At 42.7% G+C, this 15,951-nt stretch overlaps 1 protein-coding gene across 5 annotated transcripts in view; it reads right to left on the minus strand.

Moving 5' to 3' along the window:
- Window positions 1-5,304: 5,304 nt before the first annotated feature.
- The window catches only part of LOC139442111 (repulsive guidance molecule A-like), a 64,352-nt gene continuing 53,705 nt past the window's right edge, over window positions 5,305-15,951 (minus strand). For 4 of the 5 annotated variants that reach the window (XM_071223059.1, XM_071223204.1, XM_071223131.1 and 1 more), the window contains exons 2-4: window positions 14,969-15,138; window positions 14,284-14,762; window positions 5,305-8,599 (exon numbers count right to left, since the gene is read on the minus strand). In XM_071223059.1, coding sequence (XP_071079160.1) covers window positions 7,892-8,599; window positions 14,284-14,762; window positions 14,969-15,138 — 1,357 coding nt within the window. In that variant the 3' untranslated portion in view covers window positions 5,305-7,891. Of the gene's footprint in view, window positions 8,600-14,283; window positions 14,763-14,968; window positions 15,139-15,229; window positions 15,343-15,951 lie in introns of those variants that run through there. The other variant, XM_071222944.1, reaches the window with a different exon arrangement.

Consider the following 15,951-nt stretch of genomic DNA (forward strand, 5'->3'; position numbering starts at 1 on the left):
TAATATATTCAGGGACTTTGAGACCAGCTACATGGCAGATTCATATTTTTTTCAAACACAAAAAAAAGGCTCAATGAATTCTTAGAATGAGTTCGATCTTGTAAGATGGAAAGTAATACGAGTCATATAACTGTTTCTAAATAAGACCCCAGATTGCTATTAGTGATACCGGTTGAACACTATGAGATCGTACTCAGACGTATGTGTGGTATTTGTTATGATATTGCACCTATATTACACGTAACAGACAATATATGTGACTAAACAGTATTACGTTACGCTGTAATCGTGCGCGCTAGATAGTATTACAATTACAGAAACAATTTTAGGAATCCTGGTTTTCATATCAGATACGATGATCTCGTAATTGAGTAATGAACGCTAACTGTCGATGTGCAACGCGGGATTAATTGTAGACAGGGAATAACGTTGTGTATCGCCCGACTCGTCAGATACCTGGCGCGGCGCATCCTACACAAACGCCTAGCCGAACTGCCACAGCGGTGTATTCTTCCCGTTACTGCGGTAACAACTAATAACGGTATTGCAATAGACCGTTAGTAGTTTAGCTTCAAATCGACATTTTTGTCTTTTGAGCGATACCTCTGTTTTTCTGTAGTTCACGACTTCTTTTGTCTTCAGTAAAAGTCGAGTTTCTTGTTATATGTACATATATCGTTAATATCTCATCAGACACCGCTGTGGGAGCGTTTAGGGGATCATCATTTGAGTGTTGAGAATGTGTTCTTACCTTTTGACAATGATGATGACAGGAGGTATTTTGAACATGCTTTTGTATGGAGACTGTTATTATTATTGTTATCACATTATGTATTTTCATCACCGAATGATTGCGCGTTCACACCCTGTATCCCGCAACCCATATCGCGGTAGTCCCCTCGCACAGCCGCGTGTCATATAGCTCGTCACACTGTCTTCATAACAACTACAAAGATATGAGCTAATAACTCCCCTAATCTGTATAAGACGTGAGTAAGTGTATGATGTATCTGTAGCCAGACTCACTATGCAGGCGCTGTGCCTCCCCCGGCTCTACTAGGGTCGACGGTCGTGTCGTGTCATTACGGCCCGCAGGTTCGTTTGTCCTTCAACCAGCGCGAGAAGTTGTAGACCTGCCTTGAAATTGGGACTTTTTTATGAGAGGGGTTAATTGTGGGCTTGTTTTTGTGAGTTTGTTAGTGGCAGAGATAGAATCTTGAAATAAAACAGAAACGCTTTCCGTGTGTAGTTTTCAATTGTTTTGAAATGTAAAGGGAAGATGTGTTAAAGTTGTAGATATTAATATTTCCTGGAAGTGTTAGAAACAGACAGGAAATTGAGGCTTTGGCCGGGTTGTTCGAGGGAGCATGCGTCAGATGAACTCTTCGGGATGAAGATAACTGTTTTAATGGGTGAAAGTTGGGACAGTTATTGAAAGAGGGCCCTGCTGCTGTGGTGCTTGTTGTTGTCGATCAGGGTCATATTGTTGTCGAAATAGGGTCATGTTGTTGTCGATCAGGGTCATATTATCAAAATAGGGTCATGTTGTTGTCGAAATAGGGTCATGTTGTTGTCGACCAGGGTCATATTATCAAAATAGGGTCATGTTGTTGTCTGTCAGGGTCATGTTGTTGTCTGTCAGGGTCATGTTGTTGTCAATTATCGAAATAGGGTCATGTTGTTGTCTGTCAGGGTCATGTTGTTGTTGATTGGGGTCATGTTGTTGTCGATATAGGGTCATGCTGTTGTCGATCAGGGTCATGTTGTTGTCTGTCAGGGTCATGTTGTTGTCGATTATCGAAATAGGGTCATATTATCAAAATAGGGTCATGTTATTGTCGAAATAGGGTCATGTTGTTGTCGATCAGGGTCATGTTATTGTCGAAATAGGGTCATGTTGTTATCGATCAGGGACATATTATCAAAATAGAGTTATGTTGTTGTTGATCGGGGCCATGTTGTTGTCGACCAGGCTCATATTATCGATATAGGGTTATGTTGTTGTTGATCGGGGCCATGTTGTTGTCGACCAGGGTCATATCATCGATATAGGGTTATGTCGTTGTTGATCGGGGTCATGTTGTTGTCGAAATAGGGTCATGTTGTTGTCGATCAGGGTCATGTTATTGTCGAAATAGAGTCATGTTGTTATCGATCAGGGTCATGTTATTGTCGAAATAGGGTCATGTTGTTATCGATCAGGGACATATTATCGAAATAGAGTTATGTTGTTGTTGATCGGGGCCATGTTGTTGTCGACCAGGCTCATAATATCGATATAGGGTTATGTTGTTGTCGACCAGGCTCATATTATCGATATAGGGTTATGTTGTTGTCGATCATGGTCATATTATCGAAATAGGGTCATGTTGTCGATTAGGTCATGTCGATAAAGGGTCATATTAGGTTATCAGATTATATTGATGTAGAAATAGGGTTCTGTTGTTGTGGGAAAAGGGTTTTGCTGTCGAAATATTGGGTATAGTGATGTCACAATTGGGATATGGTGTTAACATTGGTTTTATTGTTGAATTATGAATGTATGGTCGAAATATGAATCTACTGGTGTCGAATAATCTATTGATGTTGATGAAGAATTATGAATATGCTGATAACTCTTCTATAGATGTCGAAATATGAATCTGTTGATGTCAAATTTAAACTCATTTTTAAATATTTTTAGAATGGAATCAACTCCAGATAAGCATCCTCTTCTATCATCTAATATAATAGGTATAAGGTGCGGTTGGTGATAACATGTGGAGCACTTATTAATCAGCTGAAAAGGATTGCGTCATTTTCGTCACTTTTGTAACGGTTTCCAGATTCAAATATCTCCATGTCTCAAATAATAATTTTCAGACGACCTACTGAAAATCTCTAATTTAAACTTCTGGGTTTTTTGGCTTGATTGAACGAAATGTGTATGCATAAAAACATATTCCAGGCAGTTTTACGCCATGCTCATGCTGATGAATGTTCTAGTTTGTCAAGTTTGTGGCTGCGTCGGTACTTTACACCTTCGAGCAATTTAAAAATTCCAAAGTGATTGAGAGTCAAGCTATCGCTGATGCGTTGATGGCAGTCAATAAACACATCACATGAAACAGTAAAAGAAAGGTTCCTAACGCTGTGTAATGCAAGTTGAGTGTCGGGTTCCTGCCACCAGTAAAGATTGTCTTCTCGCCATTTTCCAAAGAGCCACATTTGATGCAGGATTCAACGTCTTAATGGTGGCGTATTCTCGCCGGAGCGAAAGGCGGTTGAGCTTAGACGTTCATTTTGAAGAATCATTGCATCTCGCACCTGCTAGCGTGATTTACATTGCACAGCCGGGTTTGAGGCGGAATCGGGAAATTTTTGCAAGATCGTTAACAGAAATAAGCTGAGTAATATAAAACTCGGGGAGGGCATCTCTCTCTCTCTCTCTCTCTCTCTCTCTCTCTCAGCAGATCTACTGGTAAATTGGGGAGATGGGGGTGGATAGGGTGGTCAGGTGTGGGGGTAACGATATTAAGCAGGCGTGTTGGTGAAAGTGAATCAGTGTTTGCGAAATACCTGTGCTTTAGATATGTGGGGTTTTTTATATCCCGATCTCAGATTTGAGAAGCCAAGCGTTTCAGTTGAGTTCAGTTATGTTTCAAAATATATATACTACCAAAAAGAGGTTAAAAAAACACCCGATTCTTTCATGTTACTATAGTTAGCTGTCATGATGCCATGATTGCTCCAACTCTCCATTACCTATACCCAGGTGTTACAACAAAGAGGTATGTCATCACCTGAATAATGTCACCTCTGCACTGCTCGCGGCACTCGCGGGTTGTAGGCATTTCACTTCAAAATTAATACTGACGATGGATTATACTTTTTTTTATCTATTTGAAATGGCAACAAACACTTTTTATGCAAATCATGTGAGAGGCGGGTGCTCGATTCCCAAAATCGGTCCAACGTGTGGTATCTTGTGCTGGAATATTGCTACGGGCAGCGTGAACTCAACTCACTCACTCTGTTGAATACATAGTTTTGGACTGCTAAACGACAGTTAAAATATTTTCAAGTAACTGTAATCGCCTCGACAATTGAGGCCATCATTCATTTGGTTAGAGTAAAAGTCGCGATTCCTGGGAGGGGATTAGCAGGGGGTAGTTTATGGGGAAAATCTCCCCTTGTCAGAAACACGGCACACACGCGGTCTTAAACCACGGCTTCAACACAACCGTATCGATCTCTCTTGGCCATTAAATGTGCTTGGCACCACTCCACATAGACAAGTGATCAGATTTAGCGCAGTTTATATGGTAATTGCTCCCCCTCTGCCACACGATAGAGTTACCATCAGGACTTGGTTTAGGGACAGAATAACAACGTATATATTACACACATTATTTTCATCCGCAGGATACATCAGCCTGTATGGTTTTGCGAGAAGGCACCTCCCTTATCCTCTCCTACAGTGTATCGTTTCTAATTGATCCATATTCTTATGATCAGGACCACGTCTGTGGTTTTTATGAAAGCTTTCAACTGTGTAGAGGTGTAGGTGCTTTGTGAATGTATATATAACATGCATACGTATGAACGGCTAACGCGAAAACAGATTGTGTCCTACGACTGAAGTACAGTAACCTACGGTTATAACGAACTCAAAGGGACCACTAAATTTATTTCGTAATAACCGTAGTTCGTTATAAGCACATATAGAGCATAACTGCAGCAAATGGACGGGGTCAAAAACAGTTCGTTATAAACGTGGTATATTCGGATGTTGATTGAAGTATATTTGGGTGGGTGAAACATTTTGATGCAACAGTGTTATCAAAGACAAACAAATCAGACAAGATTTGACATTTTCATGTCTGATCCAGTATACTAGCGAAGTAACGTCTTTGATGTGTATTGCATATTATCACCTGTGCAATAGGTAGTTTCTGAGACAAGTGCCGAAAATAACAGTATAAGCACATACCACTTTTAAAGTGGGATGTTTAAAAGTTTCTGAAGACTCGCCATCTACTCCACAGCAGGAAGTGAGCGGTACCCTGTGTGTTTAGTGCCATTCAGAAGTGTTTAATACGAAACCGTAACACGGCATTTGAAGAAGTGGATCTTTTATAATGCCCGTGTTTTACTCCCCTCAGTACGTGGCCCGGACAATGTGTTGATGTCATAAAGAGGCCCATGCTTGCATCGTCGTCTTCCTTCTGAATGGAGAAATGCGCTCATCCATGGAACGGCCAACCATATCGCATTTCGTTGGAAAAAGATGAAAAACAAGTACACAACATTCATAGTGTTTACTTCAAATTGTCGTCCAACCTCTTGTGTATAGCGAGGCAAGAGTTCGGACCATTAGAACTCTGACATAATTTACAAAACCCTCCCCTCCCCCACCCCATCCCTCCCACAAGAGCAATAAAAGATCCGTGTTAATGCCCTACTGTAATATATTATGGGACTTGCCAACAAACGAGTCTTGCACAGTTTGTCTACCTTATCACAATGTGCACTACCATGACCAATTCTTACGTGAACTTGAAGACAAACAAAATAACAAATAAATAAGCTCCTTATACATCAACCATTCATAACATTGTGTATTGCTCGTTGCGGCTGGTTCCTGGGTCAATAATGTCTATATTGCTCACTCATATCACAGACCGATGTGTCTGTTGCCGTCACTTAACCAACATCTTCATCCATACGAGAAACAAATGCATCCACAGTCGTGTGTACTAGTATATCACTGAAAGTGATGTTAGCTTTACGGGCCTGATGGACACACAATGTTGAAACATTATGGCACAGTGCCATTCATATGATGGATAAATGTCAATATTAGACAATGCATAATGAAAAGCTGATAATCTCAATAATTCATAATCATAATTTCAATTTCAAATTCAATGTTTACATGTGTTCATCTTTACAGATGGCCTTTAAACCAAATTTGTCTTACCCTTAATAACTACAAAATAATATGCATGTCTTGTCCATCGTATTTCTTAATTCAGTTTGAACTTACGACACCAAAAACACACGCGTGTCTGTCATTGTTTTGCATGGTCAAGATTTGCAGTAACGAATACTTCCTAACTATTGCTAGTTAACAAAAGAATTATTAGTTCATAAGGTGGCTTATTTATCATAAGCACCATAACAAAACGTGCACATGGGTCTATAACGTCACGTAAAAACTGGCCACAATATTCCACCCTCCCTCCCGCCCCTCCCTCACCCACTGATTGTGTTAATTGAGGTATGATGTGGGGTTCTTGATGTGGGGTACTTGGTGTCGATCCTTTAGGATTCAAGTTTGAGGTCACAACGCATCTTACTTATTCATACACAATATATTATATACATACACCACTGGCGTAACGTGTACAATGATGTATGAAGGGCGACCAACTGAGCTCAGATATAATGGGATTGCTTCACAATGGGAAATGCTTAGCTTATTTACATTCAGCTGCACATTCATACCAACATCATACCACATGGAACTGGTTCAACTGGCAGGGCAGGGAGAAAAAAAGCTACGGGAACGCTCCTTTAAGAAGTGTCCTATTTTCCGAACACATCCCCGGACAATGTAGTACTAGCTTTGATAGACTTGATTCATTGACATTCGGCTGGAATGAGTCACAAAACATCAAAACACAACATGAAATTTTGACCGATTCGTGTGTTGCAAGGTATTATCAAGACTGAATTTTAAAATAAAATCCCCCCATTCAAGATATGACGATTACGTCAGCGTGACGGGATTGATGATTGTCACGTTCGTACACGCACAATCCCCGGATCACGGAAGAGATTTTGTTTTGAAGAATGCCGTCAGCGAAAATGGCAAGTCTTTGAAAAGAGATGGTCAAAATATTTATGAATAATTCCAACTGCAAAAATACCGATCACAGCACCACGTAATCACATTCAGATTGATTTTGTGTCTTGCCAAAAATAGACGCATCAGGAGTGCATTGCGTGTTGACTGAGTTCCAGGCTTCTGTCAAGAGAGAAGGGGAGGGGGGAGTCGAGTCATGGGGGTATACCAGGGAGATTTAATTCAATATTCCATTTTGGTTTAGACAATATTCCATGTGGTATTTCAAAAATATCACCAACACCGGTGTACGATTGAAAACCCATCACACTCCTGACATTGGTATCTGACGATGCTTGTTGAGAATTCTCAGATACAGTCAAACATTAATGTGTCGCAGTTGAAGGGACCTACGTAAATACTTCGAGTTATCCGAGTTTCGACACAACCGAAAAAGATTAATAAAGAAGGAACCAAGCTTTCACATTGATACAATCGTAAGTTCGACACACCAAAAGTTCGACACAATGGTGTTTGACTGTATAAGATTTGGTGTTGGAACTTGAACCTGGATTACATCACAATTAATATCAGTTTTGACGAAGTTAAACATGAAACACATCATTACGTGTCAAGACCTATTTGTACAAAATGTCCTTTACGACCACCATAACGAATCGTAACTTGGTAGTATTAGGCTTATAACCTTTTCAAGAAACGTGGAGAAGTGTACTGGTCATTTCCTTTTGTTGACGCCAGTCCATGGACATATCTGAGCCCAGAGGGTTACAATGTGAATGTGGGGCTGAGGTTAATACAGCTAACAACTCCCTCAATGACGTATCCTGGTCCACTGTGTGATGGTCAGGTTGGACCACGTGGGTCACACCGCCCCTTCCGAATCAACAAGGGGGAGATGTGACCCCCAAGGAGACGTGAGGGGCCAAGTGTTGATAGGAGTAGAGACACCAGCCCTGGGTTTTATCCTGCCACAGGCAAGAACACAATAACCCCGAAATGTAATGGTACTGTCTTGAAAGTCGTCTACACTCGCCCATTCGTTCATACTGGAACATGCTCATGACAAAAAAACATACACAGGAATACCGTCACCGTCACAAGCAACGAATAGTCATGTGGGGTCCTAGTCCTTGAAACACCACTATTGCCGTACTGGTCGTCGTAACTGTCTAGAGAGGTCCTGTTGGCCGAGAACCTGACCGCTGATGGGTCAAGCTTGACCACGTCCTGCAGCGCACTCACAGCCGCCATAGTGAAGTTCTTGTCCCCAGTCGTCATGAGGTCAAACACACACGAGTCGAAGTAAAAATCCACAACATTGGAATCTCGACATATACCTTCAGCCTGCTCTCTTGGCATGAAGGATTTTTCACTTTCTGACAGAGAGTCAATCCTATCCTTCCTCAGAGCCAGGAACTCCTGATAGTTAATTCTCTCCTTTTCAGGGCACCCGCTAACACACAGTTGTCGATTATCAAACGAAACACTATTATTTGCAATTTCCTCGGGCATTCGAATGGCGAATGTGAAATATCGTCCAATCTGCCGCAACACTAGTGTAGTTTCGATGTAATGAATATGAATCTCAACGTTCTTCCCCGCTTCCACTTCTACGAGTTCCACGCTCTTATGCTGGCCGTAGTGGGTCTTCCCGTCGTAGAACGACCCGGGAAGGTAGTCCGTCTGAGCTTGGTACATAAGGAAATTATCTGACGAACATTCCGGCTTCTTTTTGATTATCACAGTTAGCTGAAACAGATAGAGGAACAAGGTAATTTCAAGTACGTCGCGTCAACTCACAAACATTTCCAATAATAAACATATGCAGCACCTTCGAAAACAATATTCGACATCCATGATGATAGTGCAAAGAGGTCTGTAAACAAAACTTGACATGTTACACACACATTGATCAGGGACAATTTTATTCCACATCTTAAACAGACATTATGAACAGTTGAGCGCGCGTGTGCGTGTGTACGTGTGTGTGTGTGCTTGTCATAATACGGTCAGGCACGGAAACAAAAAGTACCATATTTTTACGTCTTGGTACGATGCGGCCGGGGATCGAACCACCGACCTTCCGTTTTACGGGCAGACTCTCCATCCACTAGACCAGGGAAGCGGCGTTAATTACTTAAAGCAAACATATAAGTTAAAATGAATCTTGTTTTCTGTCGTATACGTAAATACAGTTAACAAATGAACATGGCAAGGTCACGTGAAGTCAAATATAGGCAGCACAATTAGTCAGGCCTCCTACTCAGTAGGGTTGTTGTTTGGGGCTATTAGAACACCTATGCTGTCGTGATACCACCAAACTACCTACAAATATGCGAGTCGTGTGGTATGGGTACTTCTATACATTGAAACATAACATCGATTTCCATGCAAGGGAACTTGAGGAGCGGATTATTCACTTCACGAAATTACGTAGCATTCAATCCCTCTCCGTTTAATCCTAATTAGTGCACATTTAAGCATGTTCTCACGAAACATGCCGACGTATGACAATCGGCGATTTAGACATATTTCACGTGAGAGTACACACAACGTAACCTCTCAGTATTCCCAAATCCCTTACAAATGAACGTTTCGCTGAAAATAGTCCATGACATTTCGTAAGGAGCCTTGAAGACAGGAACGCGTAGGAATAGGAGCCGGTGTTACTTTAACTGTAAACACCGTGTACGTCACTACGACTGGCCGACGGTGTCAAGCAATGCCCACGAATTCCAACGTTCATTGAAACGTAGCAGAAAGCGTGATGTTGATGAATAGTGCCCTCCGCTGCGCTGCTTTCTTCACTGGGGATGTGTACTTGCTCTCGGTCCACGGCGAAAGCCGATGTAATTACCTACATAGCACAGGGGCAGATCTCACAGCACCGGTTTTCGTGTACATGCAAGGTTGGTGTGCAAGTCTTGTACCCGCTCACACGTCCAAATCACTTTTGTTTATTTTTACGCCATCTTGGAATTCGCCGAGTTAAGCGTTGTCTTGATTTAGGCGGTACCATGCCTTTCTTGAAATTTTCAGTTTTGAATATTCATTTCGATCCCTTCAATTAACGTGTGTACGTCATAAAACAACTTCCCATGTATTAGTTAATTACTAGAACCCAGTGTCTAACTTGTACAATTGTATCAATCCTTCAAAATTTTTACCCTTGATGTTGGCAAAACAATCTACATTTTCTAAATCAAATTAATAGGTTTGATTTCAGAGCCTTCGAAACGCCCTTGGGCACCGAACAGCAATTTCCATTCGATACAGCTGTTAATATGAATAACCTGATGAAAGCACAGTTTCTCGACTTCAGCGCTTAAGAGAGGAGAGAGTGGACGATTCCTTGCAGTGGGTGACGCAGCGAGGTCCTGACAGGTGTCATCTATAATAGCTACATAAATCCTCAACATGGCTTCTCGCACCTTTTATTCGGAATGCAAATATGTCTACATTCCGCCTGGCTTCCACACGTCTTGGTCCTAGTCGTCATAGACGGTCGTGTTTGTCCAATGTTTGATAGGTTTGGGTGTATTTAATGTTATGGTATGGATTAGCCAAACATCTGTACATACAGACGGTTGAACCTTGTTTGATAGCAGATTAGGGGATGAATAAAAGGAAAGGTGGGCGAAACTGGGTGAACGGATGGATGAGCAAGCAGATAGACGGGTAGAAGAACGGCCAGATGGCGGCTTTAGAAATTGGCACTAGTCCTATAGTCCTTGCCAAACTGCCCAAAAGCTATATCATCATCATAAAGACTAGTGGACTAAAGCAGGTTGTTTCTATCGCTGGATGGGTGCATGGGTGTCTGGTAGGTGTTTAGAAGAACGGCTATATGGGTGCACGGATGAATGGTAGAAGAACGGCTAGATGAATGCTTGAATGTATGGTAGGTGGGTAGAAGAACGACTAGGTGGACGTATGGTAGGTGGGTAGAAGAACGGCTAGGTGGATGCATGGATGTATGGTAAGTGGGTAGAAGAACGGCTAGATGGATGTATGGTAGGTGGTAGAAGAATGGTTAGATGGGTGCATGGATGTATGGTAGGTGATAGAAGAATGGTTAGATGGGTGCATGGATGTATGGTAGGTGGTAGAAGGATGGCTAGATAGAAGCACGGATGAATGGTAGGACGGCTAGATGGGTGCTCGGATTATGGTAGGTGGGTAGAAGAACGGCTAGATGGGTGCATGGATGTATAATGGGTGAGTAGCAGGATGGCTAGATACGTGTATAGATGAATGGTAGAAGAGCGGCTAGATAGGAGCATGGATGTATCATAGATGGGTCAGAAATGGGTCAAATTGAGTTGGGACGGTGGGTGAGTGGATGGTAAGGTTGGTGGGTGAGTGGATGGTAGGGACGGTGGGTGAGTGGATGGTAAGGTCGGTGGGTGAGTGGATGGTAGGGACGGTGGGTGAGTGGATGGTAAGGTCGGTGGGTGAGTGGATGGTAAGGTCGGTGGGTGAGTGGATGGTAGGGTCGGTGGGTGAGTGGATGGTAGGGTCGGTGGATGGTAGGGACGGTGGGTGAGTGGATGGTAAGGTCGGTGGGTGAGTGGATGGTAGGGTAGGTGGGTGAGTGGATGGTAGGGTCGGTGGATGGTAGGGACGGTGGGTGAGTGGATGGTAAGGTCGGTGGGTGAGTGGATGGTAAGGTCGGTGGGTGAGTGGATGGTAGGGTAGGTGGGTGAGTGGATGGTAGGGTCGGTGGATGGTAGGGACGGTGGGTGAGTGGATGGTAAGGTCGGTGGGTGAGTGGATGGTAGGGTCGGTGGGTGAGTGGATGGTAGGGTTGGTGGGTGGGTGAGTGGATGGTAGGGTCGGTGGATGGTACCCTCCAGTGTAGGTAGGAAGCCTGACCCTGCCTTCCACGACCATGACACAAGAAACTGCTCCACCCTGGCTAGTGTTGTGTTGGTTGTACAGATCGGTTGCCTCGGATGGGATTTCCTAACCAGTATTTTGGAAACGCCATTATGTAGGTCACGGGGTCAGTGACAAAGGCAACCTCCTAAACTGAGTAACCTGCTGAAATAGTTTCCTAATCTGAATCACGTTATTCTGTAGCAAATGTGGACATTATCACCAGCCCCAGGCAGAGTGTACCTTGCCCATACGGAACAACTTCTAGATATTCATAACATTTGTCTAAACTGCTATAATGGTGTTTAATGGACTATATGAAAACTGGTATGAATCTACTGTCAAAACCTACAAACAAGCAAACGAACAGGTAGATCTAGTTTGTGGGAGTCCTGCCACCTCATAACACCACTACATCAGCAGGAGGTAGTTTGAGGGGGGAATCGTGTCTCTCTCTGCTCACCAGTCAAAGACACCTGTCGGACCATGATGTGATTGCTATCAATTACTCTTCCAGATATATATGCATACCTTACAACCATAAAACTCCTAGGGTGTACCATGAGGCAGGAAAGTACCTACGTTTTCTGTCTTGTAAATGAACATGACTATATATACTTTCTTAAAGTCATGGGTAATTTAACTTCATTTCAATACATCAATACTGAATTGCACCATACACCCACAATGACTTCCTAAAAAGATCTTACGAAACTCGTAAACCGGCAATATACGTCCCTTGTGCACGTATCTACAAGACTGATAGTCGCTTTAAAAATGGTTACATTTCCAATAAAAGTTAATCTCACGGAAATAGTAGCGTCACCACACTGGTTTGGCCCATCTGTCATTGTCAAGCACTGTGTGGAAAGAGTTTTAAAAACATTACGGTTGTCATGTGCGGGAGAGACATGAATCAGCAACATGGTTGTGATGTGTTTTTCTAAACACTAAATTCACACTGGCAATGTTACGTTTTCAACTTGTCAACAATAGTTCGTATATTACCGTATATAATAACAATAGTTCTTATAGTACTGTACTCAGTGTCAATAGTTCTTATTAATATTATATTCAACAATAATTATTAAAATACTGTATTTTATAACAATAATTCTTACAATAACATTGTAATCACTGCAGACTATCACAATTATATCACTATTATTGCTCTGATGAACATTACATATATCAAAACGACATTAAAGGTGTACTTCCATTTATGCAGCTTCAGTAACATACAAAAATCGGTGTTATTTTTCGCTCAAACAATGTAAAAATATGAAATTCCAATTAAAAATCGAATCAAGCCTTGGGCTGTCCTCTAATTATATGGATATCTTCAAGTCAAGACTTAAACAATATTAAGCCAGTTTTGTCTCCTTCTATTAGGATGTTATTATGTGGTATTGATTGGACGGGGCTAGGCGAGCAGGGCCCAATTAAGGCCAATAACAACCCTTATTTTCTCTCGGAATTATATAGGTGCAAACTGGAATGGCGGGGCATAATAGACAGCATTGTAGTACCTTGCATCCTTGTTAGTTAAGGATCCTCGCCCTCGTTACCGAAAAAGCAAATAGGCAATTAGTAGATTGTCACTGGACCGCGGGCAATTAAACCCTTAACAGTGTAAACACTTATTTATTTGAGATTACAAACATCTCATATTAACCTGAGATAACTTATCGTCGTTGGACATCTTTGAACATGCATGGATTAGAACTTACTCTAAAAGCATAAAATATTTTACCCACAAAAGTGTTCTTAAGTAAGATGCAACTCATCTGGTTCAATTATAAGAACAAATTCTTTCCCAACTTTTTTTATCAATAACATTAAAATATTTCTGAATGGGAAAATGTAACTAGGATACATTTCTACCCGTATTTCAATTATGAGAATTTGTAGTACTAAACTTGACTTGAATATGGCGCGAGGGGGTCAGGCAAACTTGGGCGAGGGGGCCAATAGCCTTCCCTTTCTCGTGTTTGTTTTCAGCTCGCTTGGAGACAAGTACAGTGGGCCGGAGAGAAGGTACACCACCATCTTCCAAAAACCTATTTACTCTAGCAAGCTAACGTGTTCCCCTTGTGCCCTCGGCCCCTCTTTTCGCTCCCGTCTACTAAGAATGAAGCAGCGAGTGTTATTGACCCGAATGCTCCAACCAACATGGCGGACATATTGATTGCGAGACCATAGCTCCTCGCGACTCTCTCGCTACTTTGTTGCATGTTCACGTGTTTCTTAGCGCATCCCCCGTCACTGCCGATACCTAACATGTTCTTAAGTAATGTTCTGTCATTATATATCTTCATCAAGTCACAGCTAAGCTGCTTTTGAAGGAGCATGTGTGGCATTTTACCGTGAACAAAAGAGAATGTATTGTTTACAGAGGGGTCGGCGAGGTGCTGCCTGCCACAACCAACACAGGCCTTCTGGGTCAGGCTAAACTAGTTGAGGGGACAGGGCGAGGGGGAAGATTTGGGAAATTATATTTCAGTGTCGGGGGTTGAGTGTGTGTGTAAACATAATATATTAGTTTAAATACCAACCTTGCTGGTTGCGGTAGCTCCATTGTGTCCCGTCACGGGATCGTTTGTAACTTGGACTGTCAGATATTTATTATTGACAAGGGGCCATGCTCCCTTCACTTTGCAAGTTTGGTATTCGTCATAAAACGTCCTGAGGTGAGGATCCCCGAATAAGCCACACTGTCTATACACCTTCTTTCCTTGGTACGTACACACCTCGGGTATCGTTGGGCGAACAGGCGTATGTTTATCAGGATCCACTGTCGGTCCGAACTCCGTACAATTATAAGATTTCATTTGATTTTTCACTCCATTTCGGACACTATAAAATCGAATATCTCCTTGACACCCACGGGTAGTTGATTTGATACAATTCATGTATGTCCGGAGGGCACTGCACCGGTCATCGTTCTTCAACGGTTCTGGGAGAATATCTGTGGCTCTTTGATAGCTACTCCAACACATGTCCACTTTGCACCCTGAGCTGCTAGGAAATCCTTCTGCAATTTACAAAAACAAACCACAATTTAACAATGTCATATAAGTTTATATCAGAGCGTCCGACGGCCCCGGTGTCGAGCAAGGGGTAACCTACTTCTTTAGCTAACACTAATGGAGCCTACCTGCCCGAATCTCGAGGTAAGCCAACAACATGGAGCGAGTTTCGGCACAAATTCAAAGAGGGGAGGGATGAAATTTGACTCACCTGATCTCGACAGCATGGCCAGACTTATGAAAAAGACGAGGGTGGTTAGCGGGTGTCGAGGCGGGCTAAGACAGCACCGCGATTCCATGCCCTTCCATACAGGCCGCCTCTGTAGGATCCCGGCCGCTGCCCGTGCTGTTTGTCCTCGCGCTGGGAACCGCTCTGACGCTCTGATAACAGGAAAACACACCGTTCCATCAGCCATTAATCATTGTGACACTTCTAGCAGAGTACAAGCGGCTCACACTAACAAATCCTTACATCTCTGCCAAGTAAATTCGCTTCAATCTAACAAAGTTGTAGGTACTATCCTCTAGCCACAACGGTACACCCTGTAATGACCGAGCCAACTTGTGCATGAAAGAATAAGCCGACAGCCTAGAACGAGAATGTGGGTCAAGAGGAGGAGCCTAGATATGTCAACTGTCGGGCGAGGTGTTAGCTCCGCCTACTAAGGGCCCGCCCACTGGGCGATATATCCTGTATCACCAACCAAGCTGTCAAAACGGGCTACAAACAAACACAGCAAGCTGATCGCTGATTGGTTGGATCGTGAATGTTTCACACTCTCCAACACGTCGAACGAGCCCTCTTGACACTTGTGCTAAAAATAAACGCTAGGGGTTTGTAATGAAATGATATGATTACTATCGCTCTTCTTATGGCAGCGGCTGTAATTGTAGCAAACTATCCTAATCTCAAGGCGTGCATCACTCGCAGAGCCAACCTACAAGCTTCTCTACACCGCTGCAACCATTGCAAGAAGCTTGTCCACACATAGCCCAAAGCTCCTCGCACCACAAAGAAAGGGGGATAACTGTAGTTTAGCAAAACCGCAAGGGTCAACCGTTTTCGTTTGATCTCTAACTGACGAGACATAATTGCATACCGGTTATATATCGACGTAACGATTTCTTTTCTCAGACAATGCACTTCAAATTGGTACCTTCCCTATACTGCTGTTAACTTTCAACTCGTGTCCC

The sequence above is a fragment of the Haliotis cracherodii genome, unplaced genomic scaffold, assembly GCF_022045235.1.
Source record: "Haliotis cracherodii isolate W230 unplaced genomic scaffold, xgHalCrac1.p SCAF_1, whole genome shotgun sequence".
In the NCBI taxonomy this organism is placed as follows: domain Eukaryota; kingdom Metazoa; phylum Mollusca; class Gastropoda; order Lepetellida; family Haliotidae; genus Haliotis; species Haliotis cracherodii.